General features: G+C 36.1%; 1 protein-coding gene across 5 annotated transcripts in view; it reads right to left on the minus strand.

Annotated features, from left to right (window-relative positions):
• Positions 1-3,871: 3,871 nt before the first annotated feature.
• Positions 3,872-22,036, minus strand: part of SUCO (SUN domain containing ossification factor) — a 65,570-nt gene continuing 47,405 nt past the window's right edge. For 4 of the 5 annotated variants that reach the window (XM_079106380.1, XM_079106379.1, XM_079106377.1 and 1 more), the window contains 7 exons: positions 20,681-21,844; positions 19,369-19,456; positions 16,432-16,536; positions 14,791-14,945; positions 14,196-14,287; positions 6,551-6,606; positions 3,872-5,444 (listed from right to left, as the gene is read on the minus strand). In XM_079106380.1, the coding sequence (XP_078962506.1) occupies positions 5,001-5,444; positions 6,551-6,606; positions 14,196-14,287; positions 14,791-14,945; positions 16,432-16,536; positions 19,369-19,456; positions 20,681-21,844 (2,104 nt within the window). In that variant the 3' untranslated portion in view covers positions 3,872-5,000. Of the gene's footprint in view, positions 5,445-6,550; positions 6,607-13,833; positions 13,923-14,195; positions 14,288-14,790; positions 14,946-16,431; positions 16,537-19,368; positions 19,457-20,680; positions 21,845-22,036 lie in introns of all 5 variants that reach the window. The other variant, XR_013758114.1, reaches the window with a different exon arrangement.

Genomic DNA, 22,036 nt, shown 5'->3' on the forward strand with positions numbered 1-22,036 from the left:
AACGGTATAAAACGAACTGTAGGACCTGTTGTGCTACTGCAATAATTTTGTAGCCACCTCTGGTTATATTAAAATGCCGAGATGCTAAAATGATCTCTGTGTGAGCAGGGAGGTGGGGGAATGAAATTGGTCACATCATGTTATGTGCATATGTGAATGTGCCACAACGAAACCTGCTACTGTGTCACTATTATGCACCAATAAAATAGTGATCTCTCACAGTCCTCACATATATTTCACTACAATTACGTATAAAATGTTTATGTTATCAGTAAGGCTTTTGGTCAACAGTAGGCTATCAGTAGTTAAGTTTTGGGGGAATCAAAAGCTAGAGGTGGGCTTTCCACTGTGAGCAGGTTCAGTGCCCCAGCCAGTGTTGCTCAGAGGTCAATTATGCTGCACCAGGCAAACAGTCAGCTGACTTCAGCACTCCTGATGGGTCAAGTGAGGGGAGAATGGAGAACTGTTCACCGGTTTTGATGGCCTTCCCAGGAAGTTTCCGTATATTCAGTATTGCCTGACTGGAGTGAGTTCAAGAAAGCATGGCGAGAAAATGGAGATGGACGGGGTGGACATCTCTTTCAGAGTTTTGCTCTAAAGTGGACACATACATAGGTAGCTAGAGAGGTGGGGTCAGAAGGGTTGGTGATGGGAGGCAGCAATAGCGTATTGGGACCTCCTGGAAGCCGGTCAGGGAAGCAGTTCCAATTACAAGGTGAAAGGGAAGTTAAAGATTTCAAGGAACTTTACCGATTAAAATTAATTTTGAATTCCAGAGGGCACAGTGGAAATGTTTGAGAAATGTTGGGAAGAAGATACATGAATCCAGAAAGGAAGATGTTACAAGCCTAAGAGCTTTAAAATTGGCTCAGAGGCAGAGCTCTTGCCTAGCATGTACAAGGCCCTGGGTTTGAACCCCAGCACTGCTAAATACATAAAACAGGAATCGAATACATATGAAATGCACCTTCAGGATTTTGAAGCATAATAAAGGTGTGCAAGGTCTTTCTGAAGCCCCACAGAGTTCTAAGAAGCCCTATTCTTGAGATGGAAACATTAAAGGGTGATCTTTCTCAGAGCACATTGGGCTCATAGCTCCATGCTGACCTTTCACAGGGGGTGTCCACTAAGACTGGAGACAAGGTCTTCCACCACACATAACGAGTTCCTGTCAGGACTGCAGCTGGCAGACCTGTGGAAGCCAGGGATGAGAATCCTGAGCACCCAGACGTAATGCCGAACATGAGCTGGCACTGCATACTAGGGATGAGTTATTAGCACACTGCATCCTCAGAGCCCTCTGAAGGTGAGAAACCTGAAGCTCAATGGGATTTCGATTTGTCCAATGCCACACCCAGCAAAAGGCAGAAAGCAAAAATGAAAGTAGGCAGTCTGACTTTAAGTACATGCTCTTAAGTGGCATCATCAACCACTTCCTAGGTAATGGCTATTTTGAACCATTCAGGGGCTAAAATTTTCTTTTTATCCCCTATTTATTTTTAAAAAATCACAAAAGTTTGCTCAAAAAGGTTTCATAGATGGCACGTTTGAATTTTACTATTTAATCTACTTGTCAAAAAAAGAAAAATGAAAGATTTGGTAGTCCAGAGTATATGACTTCAAACCACAAGTGATACCGTCTTGCAAATATTCTGAAGACTAACTTTGAAAGTAATGCTTTAAGTAGAATATAATGCAGGCCAAGAACATATGCCTCAACAGGATATTTTTAAATGTCTTAATGTATACATGAGTACTTGTGGTTTGGGATAAAATCTATAGTGATATCACAGCTCACTTAGAAAAGTTTACTTTGGCAGCTCACACAGTGAAACTGAAATGGTTCAGATAAGACAAATGGTTCACGGGAAGACAATGTAGTCATGAAGCAGTCTGCTTTCTAACTGGACTCTGGACCAAAAAAAAAAAACTATATGTAAGGGCAACTGGGGAAATTTGATTACAGACTGCATATCAGATATTATGTAATTATTAATTTTCTTAGGTGTGATACTGGTATTATGGTATTTTCATCATGTAGATGAAAATCCTTTTCCTATATGAAAACACACACTGAAGTATTTAGGGTGCTAGGTCATGATTGTCTCCCAGTTTTCTTTCAACTGGTTCACTCCAAAATGTGCACTACACACACACAAATACATATTTATGTAAAATACAGACACAGGCACACATTTAGACATACATATACATACATGGAAAACAAAGTTAACTGGTGAATCTGGGTTAAGGTACATGAGTTCAAATGGTCTATGGATTTGAAATTTCTTAAATTGGAGAAAAGTATGTGAAGTTTTTAATAACTATCATTATGAAATATAGTTTAAAAAGCCCTATTACTGAATATACTCATTTTAAGCAGATTTATTTAAGTAGGTTAGCAAATACAAGTTTGTATCTATTTCAAGTTTGTGCCTATATATTGGAATTAGGCCCACATCTAAAACTGGAAAATTGGTAAGCAGCATTAAAGGTAAACACAGAATTAAGAGATGCAGAATTGAAAGTGGCTGCTGCTAGGGAGCAAGGAACCCTTGGTGGGGCTGGCAGTGGGGGGACGTGGGTAATGTGCAAGGGCACAGAGTGAAGAAGGGCTGTTTTGCAGAACAAGACTTGTACAACCTCTTTGGGATGCATGCAGATCCTCTAAAACCCCAATTAAAAGAACCGTTTCACTTTGCATCCTGTCCTTTCTAATCCTTCAGTTTGGGAAATTTAATGTTGTTTTAAAGCTTTACCTAACATTGAAGAAATAAAAACACGAGGTTGGCCATCAGGGGACACTGAAAACCCATTACACACACACACACACACACACAGGTTGAGTACCCCTTACCAAAAAACTCACAACCAGAAATTATTCAGATTTTAGAGATTTTCAGATTCTGTAATATTTACATGCTTACTGAGCGGACATCCCTAACCTGAAAATCCCAAAAACCAAAGGCTCCAAAAACTGCGCTGTGCTCCAAAATTCTAGATTTTGGTTTAGAGACACTCAACCTGTATAGTTTTGCTTCTTGCCAGAAACAAATCTACTATTGGTATAAATTTTCTCTCAAGTTGTTTTATTCCCCCCTCATGTAGTTATATTCTGAGAGGAAAAAAATAAACCCCAAATTGCAAAACGTTCTGCAACAGAGGAAAGTTAAAACTAGTAGTCTGCACCTAATAAAAGCACACACATATATTCTACTGAAGATTCAAAACTGTCATTTCAGTGTTTGAAAGGTAAGACTGGGGTTGCCTGGGAACAGATGCTCATGAGAAGAATGATCTGCAGTGGCTGCCATGTGAGCAACAGTTAAAGGATGTTGTTATAATTCACTTTAAAAGTGTCAAAAACCTACAACTATGTTCAGAACTTAGTAATAAATTTGAGCATTTTCTTTTGAAGGATGGAAGAGCCAGTAATTAATAAAGACAAGTGTTCAGATTTATTTGGAAATTCACAGTTTCTAATGGCACTACAGCTCTGTAGTTACAAACTGAAAAGTCCTCTTTCCACAACACAGACGGTATGACTTCCCACTCTGCCTCTGTTCTCATCTGGACCTTTTTTCAAGGGCTTCTACACAATCTGGCCCTCTTGCTCTGAATGGCTACTTGTGCAGACTGGACAAAAACAATATAATCTCCTAAAACATACTGATAACATAAAGCAGCAACTTAAACAAACAAAAAAGGCTTTAAATAAGTCACATTACAAACAATACCCCAAGAAAGGTATCAGACGAGTTTAAAAACAGTTACTAAAAGTGCTCAATAAGTTATAACTTAAATCTCAAAACACAAATGGTCAATTCTCTCCCTTTCAAAAAGAAATGTGTTCCACTTTCACTCATTACTATACAATCACACACTATGAAATCACTTTATTCAAATACAGTCACTGCCAATTATTTTTTAAAGGAAAAAAACACAAATGAAGACAAACATTTTGACATAACATAAACGTATCTCTGCACCTGTGGCCAACACAAAGCAAACATCAAAGAATGACAATCCCCCAGACTTGACCAGCCAGCCCCAGCGGGACAAACCCACTGGCAGCTCTGCATGTGTGCATAGGTGTGCGCACAGTGACTTCATGCCCTAATGCACTTGAATTCAGCTGCCCAATCTGTAATTTCTCATATGTTTGTACAAGTAGAAAACAGTGATGTGAAAATTTGGAGGATTAGTGTTACTGTAATATAGCTAATGAAATCTTCACAAGTAGTTGTGTTTAAAGGCAAATTTATAAAAACACTTGCAAATGCCAGTCATTTGCATGAAAAGAACTTCTTGTTTTTTTCCCTCATTGAGTTAGTAACTAAGGAAAAAATAATCCAGTCCAAATAAGTTAAATGAAAATAACGTCAAGAGCATCACTATTTACCTAAAAGAACAGACTTAAAAGTTCCAGCAAGTGTTTATTTCCAGTGAGTTTGCTAAACAGACCTAGCTGGCAAGTCTTTAGGCTCTTCACACTGTCTGACCCACACTGCTGAGCTTCAGGCACAGACCACCTTAAAACCTTGTAGTGTTTGCAGCTTCAAAAACCTAAAAAGTTATAAAAGAAATCAAATGACAGAAAAAGTTCTCCCTCCTCTTCCAGTGGCATCATAAATAGACAAAAGGCACATAAATATGGGGAAGGTGCAAGAAATAGGAACGAAGCTAGAGGAAGAGGCTTAGGTTTCATTCCTATCCCACCCAACCAACTGGGCCTCCAAACTGATTTTGTCCCAGTAATTAGTCTGTGAAAAACATCTTTATAAAATGTCTACCATTGTCCTTGTAGGAAGTGATCAGCCTTGTAAAACTGTAGCTCACTAACGAAGATTGACACAATCCCATCTAGTTTTTAAAAAGGCAGAAACCATAATTTCTGAATACTTTTCCCAAGAATATTTCCTCCCCCCAACCCTTCAAATACCACAGACTGTTCCTGAAAGAACAACAAAAAAGTCTTCAGTATGAAAAGTTTGATTAATTTAGATATGTCCCGAAACTGCTGTAACCCCAAATGTTCCCACGGCGAGCTCCTTGTTTCCTTTGATTATGTCGTGAAGGCTTGGCAATGATCCCGACTTAGTCTGTATGAGAGTTTTTATCAATTTCCCTTGGTCTTGGACTTTAGACCGCCTTCGTTTTAAAGCCCTCTTCTCAGTTTTTGTCTTTTGAGACTGTCCATTGCACAGACTTGTACAAGCTGAAATGCCACAAAAATAGGACTCTTCTGACTGTGATGAAGTTTCTGAGCTTCCCTCAGAAGGAGGGCCCTTATAAGAAGAGTGATAAACTTCTCCCATATTAGAAAAATCTCTCTGGTTCGTAAAGGGCCTTCTTCCTTTTATGTCTCCATTGGCTATAGGATGCAATGGATCTGCAGGCTTTATGGTCTCAATTTTTTCAGTTTTGTACTTGCAGCGTTTCTTCTATAACACAAATGAAAGGACAGGAATTAGACCTCCAACAGTTACTGTATTAACACTAGAAGAGCTGAGTTACTGGGGGAAAGTGCCACCACCTGGTGAAAAGTAAAACAGTATTTTACACACACACGCACACACACACGTTGTGTACAGATACTATCATTACCTTCCCATTCTATATATACTACTCAAACTTTTAATTGCTTATCTGTCACCTGTGAATACAGATTTAGGGAGTAGACAACTAAGATCTGAATACATACTATGTGCCAGATATTTTATGTATACCTAATTTATTTGTTTATCCTTGGGTTCCTAAAAGAGAAAACCTGCTCAGAGATTTGGCGCCTGCCCAAGTTACACAGTGGTAAATGCCCAAGTTAGACTGAATCTTAAGCTATTTGATTCCAAAGTCCAAGTTCTTTTACCCAGGGCCAATACTGCCAATTAAAATGCGTATAACCTAATTTGAGACACAGAACGGAAAAGAAGACTTTCTAACCAAAAAATTCTAAGTGCATTCTGAGTTTTGCATCTGAGAAAGACAAAACCTCTTCAATTTGCTTTCTCACTTAGAAGATGGGGGTAATGGTCTGGGAATACGGCTCACTGGTAGTACTTACCTAGCATGCTCAAGGCCCTGGGTTCCATCCCTAGCACCAACGACACAAAACAAAACAACCCAGTGATATTACCATCTTCACGGTGTTGTGGGGATGGAGGACCAACTGTGCCTGACACGCATTCAATGCTCAGGAAACAATGTCTACCATACAGGGAGTGGAAAACCTTTCCTTTAAAGTTTTAAGCTTTGCAAGACTCACATCACCTCTCTTGCATATTCTTCTTTGTTTTATTTTATAGTTCTTTAAAAATGAGAAAATGCTTCTTGGCTCCCCACTTACACAAAAGAGGCCACAATGGTCTGAAGTACATTCAAGGAAACAGAGAGTTTGCCTGTCCTCTGTAAACATTTATTTACACCATTACCATAAATGAAAATAAACAGTAAGTTAAGGATCACCTAAAGGTTCTGTTAAACCTTACATTCTATTTCTTTATTTCCTATCACAAAGATCAACAATAAACTTCAAAAGAAACAATATTACCTTTTTTTCTGGAGAGAACTTGAGGGGCTCTACAATGTACAAATCATTTGGGTCCACTACAAGTAAGAAAAAAAAGCAGTTATAAAATTAAAAAGTAGATTATCCCATGATTAAACCCTAAAAGTATATCATTCCTTAGTGATTATTTTACTAGTAGAACGAGTGGATTTATATTTACACTGCATTTAAAAATCAGTAAGTCACAAGAAGCAAGGTAGGAGAAGGTACCATTCTTATTGTGGATGTGGTCAAAGTTATTTGAAGGTACCAGACTTCATATTAAGTTTTTAATTAATAATTTGTTATCAACCAGCAATGAAAGGATACTTCTCTGGGGCCAGCCCCTCTTACCTGATAAAAAATATAACTTAAGGGGTAAGCTAACACCAAGACTACAGGGCATTTTAAACTTTCCTCAAAAGACTAAACTACTGTGTTACACAGGTGGGCTAAAAATGTGCAACAAGCAATTGTGACCACATGCAGAAGAATTGATACACAAAAAGAGTCAAGAAATACTGTTCTAATTATCACTATGATCACAACTACTAACTCCAAACTCTAAAAACAGCTTGCAAAATATATAACACCAAGCAATGAATAAACACTTCTAGCATAGTGAGAAAATTAGATCCAAGTTTTAGACTTAAGTTTGTAAAATTTAATTACTCAAAGCACATTCAAAACACTCCTAATCCACCTCTATGGTGATAAGCATATCTAGAAAAGGGATTATAAGAAGTTAGTCCTATTCAACCTGTTAAACCATGTTAGGATCTGACAGAGGCAGAACTGTTTGTAAGTAGCAAACTTATAACTATAAATCTTCACATAACAGAAATATATTAACAACATGCAGTAATAACACAGGTCAAATTACTATATTATTTCCTAGAGATTTGAGACAGTCATTGAAAATGTAAAAATATCCAAACATTCCTTGCAATAGCCATTGCTATCAGATCACTAAACTGATCCAAGGAAAAGTAAGAGCCCACAGCCAAGTGGAATACAAGTCATTTTTGTCCTGAGGCATTTGCCAATGTAAAAATACATAAACTTTGGTTCCCATGGTATCACAAACAAATGAAATCAAGATTCCTGGACCAAATGGAAGTAGTAGTCATGAGGTACCCTCTTCCATTGAGTAGTAGGCTGGGAATAAAAAGTACCATATCTTCAGTTAAAGAATGAACTTGCAGTTTGGATGGCAAGTTCTCAATACCTGGTAGCCCAACAAACCTCAAGCCATGAATGTAAAGCAAACATAAACACCTGCTACCCCTTAAATTAGCCTGACAAATCAGTTTTCAAAATGGAGTAGTAGCACACAAAAATAACCAAATACGTGATCAAGAGCCTACAACAAAGACAACTTAATGAACAGATTACTAAAGTGTTAATATTAGAATTAGCACACACAGATGATAAAGATTATGCTTACTATATTTAAATAAAAGGGCTTGAAAACATCCACAGGAAATATAAAACAAGAAAATAAGACATTTTTTTAACAAAAGCACTAGAAGAACTAGAAAAATGCAAATGTAGTCACAGAAATTAAAAACCCAATAGATGAATTTAATAACATTAGATATAACTTAAGACTGTGTGGCCTGCAAGACACTTCAGGAAAAAAACCCAATCAAAATACAGCTAAAAAGGCAAAAAGATGGAAAATTTACATGACAGAAGGTACAGGGAGAAGTCCTAACACATTTAATTAAATCTGAGAATAAAAGAATGGGGTAGAGGTAATATTTGAGGGGGGGATTAAAATAATGACTGAGAACTTTCCAACACTGATAAAGGACACCAGTTCAGAGAAACAAAGAGCCCACTGAATCTCAAACAGGATTAAAGGGAAAAAAATGGAGAATAATATTTCAGAGGTTTAAGGGAAAATAATGATAAATGAAAGATCTTAGGCAAAAAGGAGTGAAATTTAAAAAACTTAGAAAATATGTATGTAAATTTAAATGAATATTAAATGTAAAATGCAATGGAAAATGGAATTAAAATATTCAAAAATAAACATAAATCAAGTTGGAGATAAATAAGTTTCACAATCTTAGTACTGTTCAGAATGAGTTAAAGATGTTAATTACAGACTATGGTATTTGTAAATACTAGGGCAACCAATAAAGAATAAAACTGTACAATTTCCAATTTCTAATGGCAGTAAAAGGGACACAGTCTGCTTCCTCCTCAACATGATGCCATAATGAAGAAGGGCAGCGAAAAGAACAGGTAACAGGCAAAAGAGGGAACACCTCCACGCTCATGCATTTTCATATTTAGAATAAATGGGACAGATTCTCCAAATCTGTAATTCAGAGTGACAATAAAACCCTAATTCCTATAATCTGAGCTGAAGCCCCAAACTATTCTTAACAAAGAAAATTCTAGAACCACATAACTTTACTGATTCAAAAAGAAATACTTTTAATCCTAAAATCCTGAGAACAGAGCCTTACCCATCTAATGTTTATAAGCCTTACATACCAAAATCCAGCATGAAAAATAAGAAATTACATGTTCATCTTATTCATGAGTAATCGGTGCAAAATCCCAAGTTTCAAATGAAATGATGCTAAATTAACATTACAAAAGTCATATACCTATATTCATGGTCAAAGTTGTTTAAGAAAGAAAAGTAAGTTCAACATTAGAAAAATCAATTAATATAATCAATGCAATGTCATTTTCATAACCATCAAAAAAGGATCATCTTAAAGGGTGGTAGAAAAAGATACTTGGCAAAAGTAAGCCGAAATTCATAGAGAGGGGAACTACTAGCCAACCAGGAGTAGAGAAGAACTTCCTCAGATAAAGGGCACCTACAAAGCATCTATGATAAATGTAATATTTAGTAGTAAATGCTGAAAGCTTTCCTTGGGAACAGGTAAAGATGCCTGCCAACCACTTTCACTTAACACTGCTGCAAATGCCAGCTCCTTAGCCAGGGAAGCAAAGGAAGTGAAGCCAGGAGGACAGTGTGAGGAAACATAATGGTCCTTATTCCCAGAAGATGCACCTATATTCCCAGAAAACCTATAATAACCTACAGATGAACTATTCTAGCAAAACAACAATGCCATATACAAAAATCAACATATAAAGCCAGGTGTGGTGGTACACCTCCGTAATTCCAGTTTCTCAGGAGGCTGAGGCAGGAAGATCGCGAGTTCAAAGCCAGTCTCAGCAAATTTGAGGTGCTAAGCAACTCAGTGAGACTCTGCCTCTAAATAAAATACAAAATAGGGTTGGGGATGTGGCTCAGTGGGTTGAGTGCCCTGAGTTCAATCCCTGTTACCAAAAAGAGAGAGAGAGAGAAAAAAAAATCAATATAAAAATCTAGGGAACTTTGGTTTCTGGTCTAGCATATAAGAAGCTCAGATGCCACCACTCTGTCCTAACAAGTAAAAAGTTGAACAAATTGAAAAACCAACAAGTCTTCTTAGATCTGTCAGTGGTCTGAGGTCAGGGAACAAACAGTACCTCCAAACTGGAGAGACAGACAACTAGCCAGAAAAGAGCCTGGGAGCAGAAAGCTCTGAGAATCACTGCAGGGCTATGCATGAAAACTTCAACTGTAACTGATGAACTGCTGAGGGTCTGCTGCAGATAAAACTGAGCTGAGAAGTCTAGGAAGTCCCAGTTATGGAGGGGCTCTTACACGTTTATGAATTTTACCTCCAGAAACACTACCAGGTCCTCACCATTTAAAATATACCAGAACATTCAGTATTTCTTACAAGGCCTGCCCAGGAGAAAGTTGTTTTGTTTTCCGGAGCCTAATCTGTTTTAAGAGAGCCAGACCAAGGAGGAGAGAAGTGGAATCATAAAATACTCAATTAAAACCACAAAGGACAGAAACAGTGTAAAAGACAAAATAGGAAGAATGGAAAGGGTAACAATTAGAAAGCAGTAACAAATAATGTAACTTATTAGTTCATTTTAACAATAATAATGTTAAAAATCAACAGTTTAAATACACTTGTTAAAAAAATAAAGTGCATAAGAAAACAAGATGAACTACATGTCACTTACAAAAAGCTCACTTTAAATACAAATCAAAAGAAAGCAAGAGTATGAATTTTACAGAGCAGACTTTAGACAAAGGTAATGCCTTCCTTTCCCAGGAATAAAGAACATTACATAATGACAAACAGGTCCATACAGAAAGATCCTTTGTGCAAATACACTCAATGACAAAGTATCAAAAGATGTGAGACAAACTGATAGAAATGCAAAGAGAAATTTAAAAATCCACTATTATAGTAAGAGACTTTAACACACCATTATCAGAAACAGATTTGGCATACATAAGTTTTGTAAGGACATAATGGAACTCAACTGCACCAAAACCTTTTATTTCTATCTACCTACAATGCACACACAGATATCAACAGAGATGCACTGTTGGTTCCCAAAGTGATCTGTAGAGCTAAATGAATATCCACATAAAATTTTAAATTGGTACCACTACACCAAACACAAAATACTATTTTCAGGTGAATTAAAGATCTAAAAATCAAAGACAAACATTTAGAACCTTAGACTATGATCCTAAACATGAAGTCAAAAAATGTTCAAATAAGAGATAAAGAAGTTACTACCACAGGGTAAAAAAAAACGAGATTTGATTATAATAAAATTTAAGAGCTTCCTGTCTCTATATTTAAAGATATCATATAAACAAGAGTAAAAAAAAAAGTGGCACACACCTGTAATCCAGCTACTTAGAAGGATGAGGCAAAAGGATCAAAAGTTTGAGGCCAGGCTGGGCAACTTAGACTCTGTCTCAAAATCCAAAACAAACTGGGGCAGGAACAAGATAAGTCTCAGAATAAAATAAGATACCTACACTACTTATCTGACTGACCAATACAGAGGATCCAAATCCTAAAAACAAATAAAAGCCTGTGGGGAAAAAAAAATAATAATCCAGTAAAAGAATAGGTAAAAATTTTAAAAGGCCCAAGAAAACCAAATGCTCAAAAGGCTCAACTTCTTCAGTGATCAGGTAAAAGCAAATTACAACTGCAATGAAGTTAACAATCACTTTAAAACTTGACAATTTCAAGTGTTAGCAAGAATGTAAAACAACAAAAACTCTCTGTACTTGTAAAAGCATAAACTAACAGAATCACTTTAGAAAAATCTGCCATTATCTCTTAACTTACCAAGAAACACACACTACAACCGAGCAATTTACATCTAAGTAGTATTCCCTAGAGAAACCCGAGCAACTGCATTCCAGTACGCAAACAAAGAAAGGTTTACAGCAGCATTATCTGTAGCAGTCCAAACACACACACAATGGATACCCTGTGATTTAATCAGTTCTGAAACACTAAATAATACCAGAAAAGGAATGCACTGTAACATATGCAGTAGAGAAATACAATGCAGAATGAAGGAGACAAAAAAATATAAAAGAGTACACTGATATAACTCTATTTATCAAAACATAGCTCTGTGTCAGGGTGCTTCCTAGACCATGGGAGGCCTTGACTGTATCCCATGGGTGATAGATATTTAAAAAAAAAAAAAAAAACAAACAAACGAACGACGAAACAAAAAAAAAGAAAAAAACCCTCACGCCAGCAAAGAGCAAATTGTTGAGGAAATCCAAATGCTGATGGTAAGCTATTAAGAAAATAAAAAATACAGGTATTTCAAAAGTCAAGATACTTGTTACCTCTGGAAGAAGGAATACCAAGGATAGCCATGTGCTATTTCTTGATCAGTATTAGTTACACTTTATAATGTTCACTTTATAATTACTCAATGAGTTGTGCATGTTAGTTTTTTATGAACTTTTATGTATTTCTCATATTTCCCAATAAAAATGTGGTTTGAAATAATAACTTTAGTTGTTAAGGCGGGGTCAACAAAAGAACCAGTTAAAAATCAAAGCGTAAATTTGTGGAAAACAAAAAAAAAAAGGACCCTAAGAGGTTTTATTCAAACAGGTCAAGTAATACGTAATTAATCAATAGCAGATTCAGGATTAAAGTCAGTCTCCCACCTACTCAATTAGACTTTTTTTAAGCCAAGATGACATCACTGTTAAAAACAGAAGTAATTTTAGTATCAGAAGCAAAGGCTCCTCTATTTGGCTTTAAAGAATTAGATATAGAGAAAAAACATGGCCATACTTTCACTTAATTTAAAATAAGAGTTTATTAAAAAGACAAAAAAGGAAAATAGCACAATGTATTCCCTAAATGCATGAATACACCTCAAATTTGCATGAATTCCCACCAGAATGGCTACAAGACACAAATTAATAAACATTTACTAGAATATGAACAAAGGGAAAAGGGAAATGGTAGGGAAAGGGAGATGGTAGGGAAAATTAACAAAACACTCTGGAAGACTGTGTGGAAGTATTTACTAAAGCTGAAGGCACACATACTACACGACCCACCACTCCCATTTCCAGGTATATACACAGCAGAAATGCATACATGTGTTCACCAAAAGATATATAACAGCCTCAAAATGTAAATGAAAATGTGTGGTCCATTTGTAAAATGGAATACCTCACAGGAATGAGAATAAACAACTGTACTCAATGGCACAGTCAAGCTCATAATAGTCAGAAGTCAAATGCGGGCAACCTGGGGCAGAAGAACATAAAGAAGGCTTTGAGGTGCTGGATAATGCTCTGCCTCTTAATCTCATAAGGTTTACACAGGTGTGTTGAATTTATGAAAATACATTAAGCTTTACACATAATTATACTTTCTTATATGTAATATTTCAACTAAAATTTTTACTTAAAAAAGACATATCAACCACAAAAAGAAAAAAAAAAGGTGGGGGTGGGGGGAGCAAGCATGAAGAAGGAAGAGATTTACTAGCCCTAAATAAAAATACACACAATGGTTAAGCCTGGAAAGCTTTATCAAAACAATAAACTAGTAAAGCTCATGAAGGAGTACTTGAATGAGTCAAACAACTGAAACATGCTGCTCAATCACTAAAATCTTAAAGAAAGTCATAACAGCCAATGATTAAGAAAGCACTCCTAACTGAAATATACAATTAACTGGTTATTTAATATTGGTATGAAGACAAGTTTCTTAATAAGCACTAATTATAAAGCTAATGAAATAGGAAAACAGCCACTGAGTATACATCCATTCTCTTAAATATAAGTACTGAATGTTAGAACCAATTACAAACTCAGGCTATACAGAGAGAGAGAGATCAGCTTTTCTTTTAGAAAGTGCCTCACAGTCCTAAACTAGTGACAAAAGGGGTCCTACCTGTACAGGAAGAGAGGCAGATAAGCACAGGATGCTATGGGAGCACATTCTGGTTTCCATATCTGTTGAACTTTCTCAAACATCCCTTTCTAAAAAGAAATACTTCTAAACAGGAGCATGTGCAAACAAAACTACCAATCGCTAATTAAATAAACTAAGCCCCCGCTCCCCACCCTTTGGGCTTTTAAAGGAACGAAAAGACACATGAAAGTGATCAAGTAGTTTTGACACAGCACAAACACAAAGGTTACTCATATTCATTTTTGGTTGCAGGTGGTCATGGACACACTGACATTATATTTATGCCAGAAGTAGCTAGTCTCATGTTTATATATACATAGTACAGATCCACAAAAATCTACCTTCTTTGCCAGTTAACTGTAGAGACTTGGATCTGATGAGTGGAAATGAAGTTCTTCTTTTCAAATTCATATCATCATAGGAAGAAAAACACCTAATACATTAAGAAAAATTAATATTGGGCTCAATGAGTATACTATATACATATAATTTACTCTGTAGTTGAGGTTAAATGGAAGTTACTGAGAACTACACATACTACATGGGACTAAGTCTAAATTAATATATCAAGTATTGCTAATTCAGGTTAAAAATTCTTGTCTTTTAAAAGTTATTATATTAAAAAGAAATAAAGACAAGTTTTAAAAAGAAGTTATATTGAAATATCTGAATTCCACATCTGAATATTTGAATTCCACATCTGAACATTCTTCTTAACCAAAATATTTCAAGGGTTTTATGCATTTACTATTAGTGTTTTTCTCCATTATATTCAGGCACAGGACCACCTCAATACCCTCAATGAGATTTTCAACATTTTGGTTTCAAGATGATCATATGGGGAAAGGAATTACACCAGGGGTCCTTCATTTGCTCAAAATTTCTCAAAAAAATAAAAAATGCAAAGAAAATTGTGAAATATAATGCTGATGTTACCTTTTAGGGCTTGGATATTGATTACTTTTAGGAAGTTTTGAAATATAATCTCCATCAAATTGAGAAGTATTTCGACAGCGTTGCATACAAAGCATCAGTCCCAAGACAACACAGAGAACCAAAGATATGACAAGATAGCTTTGTCGATCTGAAACCTGAGATGAGAAGAGGGTTAAAGAATAATAATTGCAATAATAAACTATATTATGAAAAATATGGTGTAAAATTCAAAGAAGAAATCATTCTTTTCAATGTGCTTCAAAACGATGGACGTTATCTGAAAATGAACTATTACAACAATGGCAGTTCGTTGTCTGCTTTCTCCCCACCCACTTCTTTGTCTGAAAATGTAAACCTGTGGTGTAGTTTTTAAAAAAGTATGTACGCTTTCCATCTATGTTCAATTATCATTAGCATTTTATTACATTTGGTTTATCCATCTGCATTATCTCTTTCTCAGGAAGGAAAAAAGACGTTTAATCCAGTCTTTCCATCATATAAAACGGAATCAGGTATTTAAGTTCAAAATCTAGAAATCATCCTGAATTCTTCTTCCCCACATACCAGTATTTCAGCAGGTTAATTACTTTTATACATCTAATATATCCTGAATTCAATAACAACACATTCTTCTCTACATCAAGCCAACATCACCTCTCCCCTTATTGAGACTGGCTCTTTAACTGGTTTCCTCCCTGTTCTGCCCCTGCTGTCCTTCACAGACAACTGTCCCACACTGCAACAAGTGGAGAGTCTCTTTGACATGTCAAGTAACGATCATTGCTATTTCTTTACTCACTACCTTCCAATGAACTGTAATGATTACAATAAATTTAAACTCTACTTACCTAAAAAGTTTGCATGACCAGGTTCCCTGCCAACATCCTGAATCCATTTCTTAGCCTCGCTTTCCTCCGTCACTCTGCTCCAGCCACACCAGCTTTCTTTATGCCTTTGAATACATCGCACTGTTTCTAATTGGTGGGTTCTTTACCCTACTTCTACTAGTACACACTGTTAAGTCTCTTGAGCTCTCAGTTCTAAAGGCCACTTCCTTGGAATAAGACTTCCAAGAACACCCCAGCTAAAGCAGCGCCCTGTGACTACCGACTACCACCAGCCCACACTCCTACTAAATTTCACTGGCTTCACAGCACTTGTCACAGAGATCCATCACTTGTTTACATACTGACTACACTCATTCTATTCCTTTCCTAGAGAGCAAACCCCGTGAGGCCAGGAACTACTACACCAACCCAACACTGTGCAGCACATGCTGTTTACGTATACTGATCACTCAATAAATACCTGTTAAATCAATGAAGATTTTGCTTTATATTAAGCAACTTCATAAACCTTTTGAAGTATGTGTTGTGACTCTCATTTTTTACAAACCGCCTGCTAGAACAGTACTACACCTATGTTACTGGTAAGATCTAAATCACAAAGCGATGTTTTTACAAGATTATGATAACTATGTATTCCTAAAACTTTTAAATGCTATACTTTGATGTTCTGAAAAAGCTCTCTATGACAGTTTGTTTTCATGTTTTTAGTTATCACGTTCATGTTTATAAGCCTGTCTTTATTATAACATTCACATGGTGCACTGTGTCTTATAAGACCAACAACAATAATTACCTCCCGTTTTAATTCTGCTACTGTTGTTGATAAATTGGAAACAAGTTGTGTCATGTTGGTCAGCTGTGCCTGTAGCAACTGGATGGCTTCAGTTTGCCGCTGATCCTATGATAAAATATTAAGTATTATTTTTCCTAGTTTGTAATTAACTAATTAAAAATTCAAATAAAACTTGTAATCTGGAAAAAACACCAAGTTTCTTAAAAAACATATTAATAAGAATATCTTAATAAATATTATAAACTTTAACCACAAATTTAAAAAAGAACACTTCAAGAATCTGAAACTGTTGGACCATCCCCCTCAAAACCCCTTTTGTCACTAACTGCTGCAATGTAGCCTACTGTGTAACAGACATTAACAATCACTTTTCAACCCATGTGGGTTCCTTAAAAGCAGCACATAATACAAACTGTCACTGCCAAGTGTATTTTTTAGCAAAAAGGTAGCAGAAAGACATGTTGAAATTTTTCTGAAGAATGTTTTTTTTTTTTTTGGGGGGGGGGTGGTACCAGGGATTGAACTCAGGGGCACTCAACCACTGAGCCACATCCTCAGCCTTTTTTTGTATTTTATGTAGAGAAAGGGTTTCGCTGAGTTGCTTAGTGCCTTCCTTTTGCTGAGGCTGTCTTTGAACTCAAAATCTCTTGCCTCAGCCTCCAGAGCCACTGGGATTACAGGTGTGCTCCACCACATCTGGCTGAAGAATGTTTCTGGATACAGAGTAAACTCAATACCAAAAGGATTTTTAAATTTCCTTAAATCACACCAATGAAAAGAAATTCTCAAAATTACCTACTTTCCATTTTTCAGGCAGTTCCAAATTTAAAAAAACTTTTATTATTAACAAGCATGTCCTTAATAAAACATTATCTGCAAGCAAATTTTAGGGAATTATGTATCATATAGTTATGAACCTTTGCTAGGTAGACTACATACAAAATTTGAAGCTATTAAGAATTTGGAGAGGAGGAAAAGAAGGCAGGAAGAAATCAAGGAAATCTAAAACTCTAATTTAATGCCTAATATATCTATATAACCATACATTATTCTAGACCTAAGTTTTTCAAATTGGTTTTAAGTCTTAGCTGTATATGTGGGGGAGAGGAACATCAAACTACAGGTTTTGGTTTCTTTGCTGTGATCCACTGGGATACTTTCTATCCTACTTTTTTCTTTTTTAAATACTAAACTGATTCATTTAAATAATTTCTTTTGAATTCTGACTCATATATGACACTCATAAGTTCAAGACAGTTATAAATATTTAAAGGTCAAACTTCAAATTTATAAGGTAATTAACAGTTCAAAGCAAGACTTAATTCCAACAGTGTCAATAACACTAAAATCACTAAGAAGTACTTACAAGATATAGATGTTACATATTAAGCAAAGAGAAAATGGCAGAGGAGGAGAAATCATCGTATTAAAATTAATGAATACCTAAGGAAATACTGTGTTCATGGGTCAGAGACCTAAGGTTATGATGTCAATTCTCCAGCTGGGTGCAGTGGCACATGTCTAATCCCAGTGATGAGAAAGGAGGATTGCAAGTTCAAGGTCAGCCTTAGCAACTTAGTGAGGCCCACTAAGGCCTTTAGTGAGACTTAGTGAGAATGTCTCAAAAAATAAATAAGGTTGGGGATACAGCTTAGTGGTAAATGAAAAAAAAAAAAAAAGTAATTCTCCAAGTTAATCTATATATTCAACACAATTCCAGTCAAAATCCAGTTTGTTTTGATTTTATCCACATGGAAATATAAAAAAATAATGAAACAGTTAACACAATCTCAGAAGAGAAAAAAAAAAAATTGGTATAAACATAAAGACGGACAACGGATCAACGGAACAGAAACAAAAACCAGAAAGTAACCTGCATATATATGGTAAATTGATTTCTATCAAAAGTACAAAGAAAATTCAGTGTAGAAAGGACAGGCATTTCAGCAAATGCTGCTGGAATAAATGGATATTCATGTTTTTCTATTCCATCCCCTTTCCCAAAAGAACTTGCAACACATAAAAATTAACTCAAAATGAATCATAAACACAATGTAAAACTAAAAGTATCAAACTTCTAGATGGGAAAGAAATCGTGACTTTGCCTTAGGCAAAGATTTCATAGAGAAACCTGAAAACTGATAAATTAGGCTTCAACAAATCAAAACTTCTGCTCCTCAAACCACACTGTAAAGAGAATGAGAAAACTAATAACAGGCTTGGAAAGATATTTGCAAAGCACATCTCTGACAAAGAACTTGTATTCAGATGTAAAAATGCTCAAACCTCAATAAGGGGAAAACAAACCAATAAGGGAAGACCACAATTACACTATGCTGTGAAGAGAGGGCAAAAAGCAAGTGACTAAACTGCAGCCTGCAATCTCCTCGCCTCACCATCCCTCAGTCCCAATACCCTTGGAAGTGAAGTTTTCTAAGTATCACACTTCTTTACTGTGGTAACACACACATCATACTTGAAGGCACGACACTGTATCCCCTTAAAAATCAACATTATAGGGAAGTGACCACTATCACCAGTCCTACTCTAGTAGTAGAGTCCTACTCTACTCTCTCTTGGCTCCAGCCGAGAGAAGAAAAACATAAAACAGTACGTGAACTAAAAGAAGAAATAAAGCTGTTTTTCTCTGTAGTCAATAAGATTATCTACATGGAAAACCATGAACGATTTTACAGAGTTTAACAAAGTTGCAGAACAGCTCACTGGAAACACAAAATGTAATATGCTATGCTCAAGGATACTTTCTCCACAGAAGATAATGATTCTAACGCCCAGATACCTCCCCAAATGCGACATCACATCCAGGCTTAATAGGGAAAGTGAACCAACACTACTTATGCTTTTTACCAGTTATAGGCTACACAATTCAAAGGGTGTTTATATAAAAAGTAAATATAAGATGAAGAAGAAACCAACCTGTTCCTCTGCTATTCTTGAAGTATTCTGAAGTTTTACTATGGTTTTATTGAAAGCCTTCTGCATTTCTTCCATCTGTTTTCGGTATCTACAGAGTAAGAATTGGTTTAAATTTAATTTCTTCTTTATTTAATACTGGAAAGACACTTCTAATTTTGATAAATGAGATAAATCCATTTTTCTTAAAACAACTCTTTCCTGTCCAGTACAGGAAAACTTACAAAGGTATAATAAAGAGGTTCTCCGAGGTACTGACGGACTCCCTAAACATCAAATAATCCATATGAATCTCATTGCTAAGTAACATTTAATGATTTCTGTGGTTCCCTTGGGGTGCAGCACTCATGAAGTAACTCGACACACACACACACAATTTGTCATCGATTATATATATATATAAATTAGGGAGAATCCTCCTTTAGGATATAAGGACCACTTCACCAACTCTCATCAGTAGCATTTCAATTTAATAGGAACAAGAAAATGTGGTATTTCAAGAACTCTGGACCCTTGGTGCCAAGGTGAGTGTATAATGTTAGAGGAGAAGCCCTGAGGACATTAAACACTTAAGGGATAGAAAAGAGAAACAGTCTGAAAACATGGAGAACTGTGCCTGAGTCTTAATCACTGTACAAGTATATTGGTACTGCCTCTGACCCTTACAAGTACAGGGGCATAAATTATTATAATTAGAACTGGTATTCTATGACCTGTATAAAAGAGTACCAATTGCAAATGTTGCCTAATCATCCAGTTCAGTCCACTTTTGTGTTATGTAAGCTCTTAAATTATACCTGGTCAAGTTCCACTAAGGGGTTTAAGGCCTACATATTTTTTTCCATGTACTCTTTGGAAATCAAAAGTTGATGAAGTTAAGCAGTGAAAGAAAGGAGAAAGTGAACTTAGGTGTAGTGATGTGTGTCTGTAGTCCCAGCCACTCAGGAGGTTAAGGCTGAAGAATCATTTGAGTTCAGGAGTTCCAGATTAGCATGGCAAAATAGTAAGACTCTGTTCTCATAAAAAAGAAAAAAGAAGAGTACACATATATAAAGGAGAAAGTGAATACAGACAACAGAAACTTGTTACCAGCCTAATAATAAAGGTGTTGTTGTCATTGACTATTACTTATAAAACTTAAGAAAATCAATTAGGTCACTCATCAGTATCCAAGCAGATTTCTCTCTCCAACGAAAATTGTGTTTACTACTATTAAATCATGAGATAATTAAAGACCCTCATGTTACCACAGAGCAGACTCTACTACTAAATTTAACATGTGAAATGGGTCACGCTAATTCACAATAAAGCTTACCTTTGGCTAAGCTCTTCCAGATAGCGACCACTGAGAGACATGTTAACTTCTAAGGCTTTAATACGATTATTAAGTCTCATAAATACTGATTCCTTTTGGTTTGACCCATGTACAAGATTTCCATTAGCATATCCTAGATCTGTAGAATTTTGCAGTTCAGCATAGAAATCTGTAGCTGTCCTCTGTAACCCTCTCAAAAGGGCATCTTCTGGAGACTGTTCTTCCTCTTTTACTTCAGGCAACGAAGAAGAATCTATAACAGGAGTCAAAGTTTGCTTTGGTGTGTCAGCTATGTTCACTTTGTTTTCCCCATCTTCACTGTCAGGCACAATGGCTGTGTTTATAGGTGGTACTATTGTTTCAGATAGCTTTGTGATAATTTGCAAGGAAGCCATGTCTTCTTTTACAATATTATCCATTACCTCATTAACTTTGTTTGCTTCATAGCTAATAGATGATTTTTCTATGTTACTAAAGCTCTCAGACTTCTTTTCTGTTTCATTATCAACCTCAACAGAACTCTCTTGTGGAATCACTTGTGATGGTGTGTGCCCTGCCTCATGTTTAACAGACTCAGATATTTCCATTTTAGATAATGGATTGATTTCTGGAGTAATATCTAAGAGAAGAGACTGAGAAAGAGTTTGAGGATGGCTTGGTTCAAGTTCAATCACACCCACAGTGTGATTCACCAGATCCCCTTGCTGTATACTACTTAAGTCATCAAGAACAGCAGCTTCAACTTCCCTTTCCACACTCTTGGTGTCCAAGTCTCCAGGTGGGGGCTGCAATACTGAAACATCTACTGATTCTTCAGGAAGCAGGAATGATGGTGGGGCTGACACAAGATAATCTTTTCCTCTGCTGACTGCAGTTCTGCTGCGCTGCCGATAAAGCGCAATTCCAACTGAACACCATTTATATACATATTCCGAAAAACTAGAAATACAACAAATTGTGGTAAGTTCACTACAAAATATTTGTGTCTCTGACTCAAACCAGGGTGATGATTCATCCTCTTGTTCACCACTGCCCAGAAGGGTCACTGTGGATGGACTTGTCTCCTCTTCTTCCTCTTGAACTAGTTGTACAATGGGACTCTCTTTTGGAGTTTCAGGTGTTGATGTCTCCGTGTCATATACATGTACTTCAGTAATTACATACCTAGAAATAGAGAATGATTACAAATCACTTTAATTAGAAATCTAAAGCTAAAGTACATTTAAGGAACACAGACGTAACAGACGTAATATAAAGGGAAAAAATTCAAACATTTGGATTAAACTTTTTCCTTTAAATAATTTCATTATAAAAAATATTACTCAGAAATGGTTATAGCCTACTTATCAAGTGACC

This window comes from Sciurus vulgaris (assembly GCF_902686455.1).
Source record: "Sciurus vulgaris genome assembly, chromosome: 12".
NCBI lineage: Eukaryota > Metazoa > Chordata > Mammalia > Rodentia > Sciuridae > Sciurus > Sciurus vulgaris.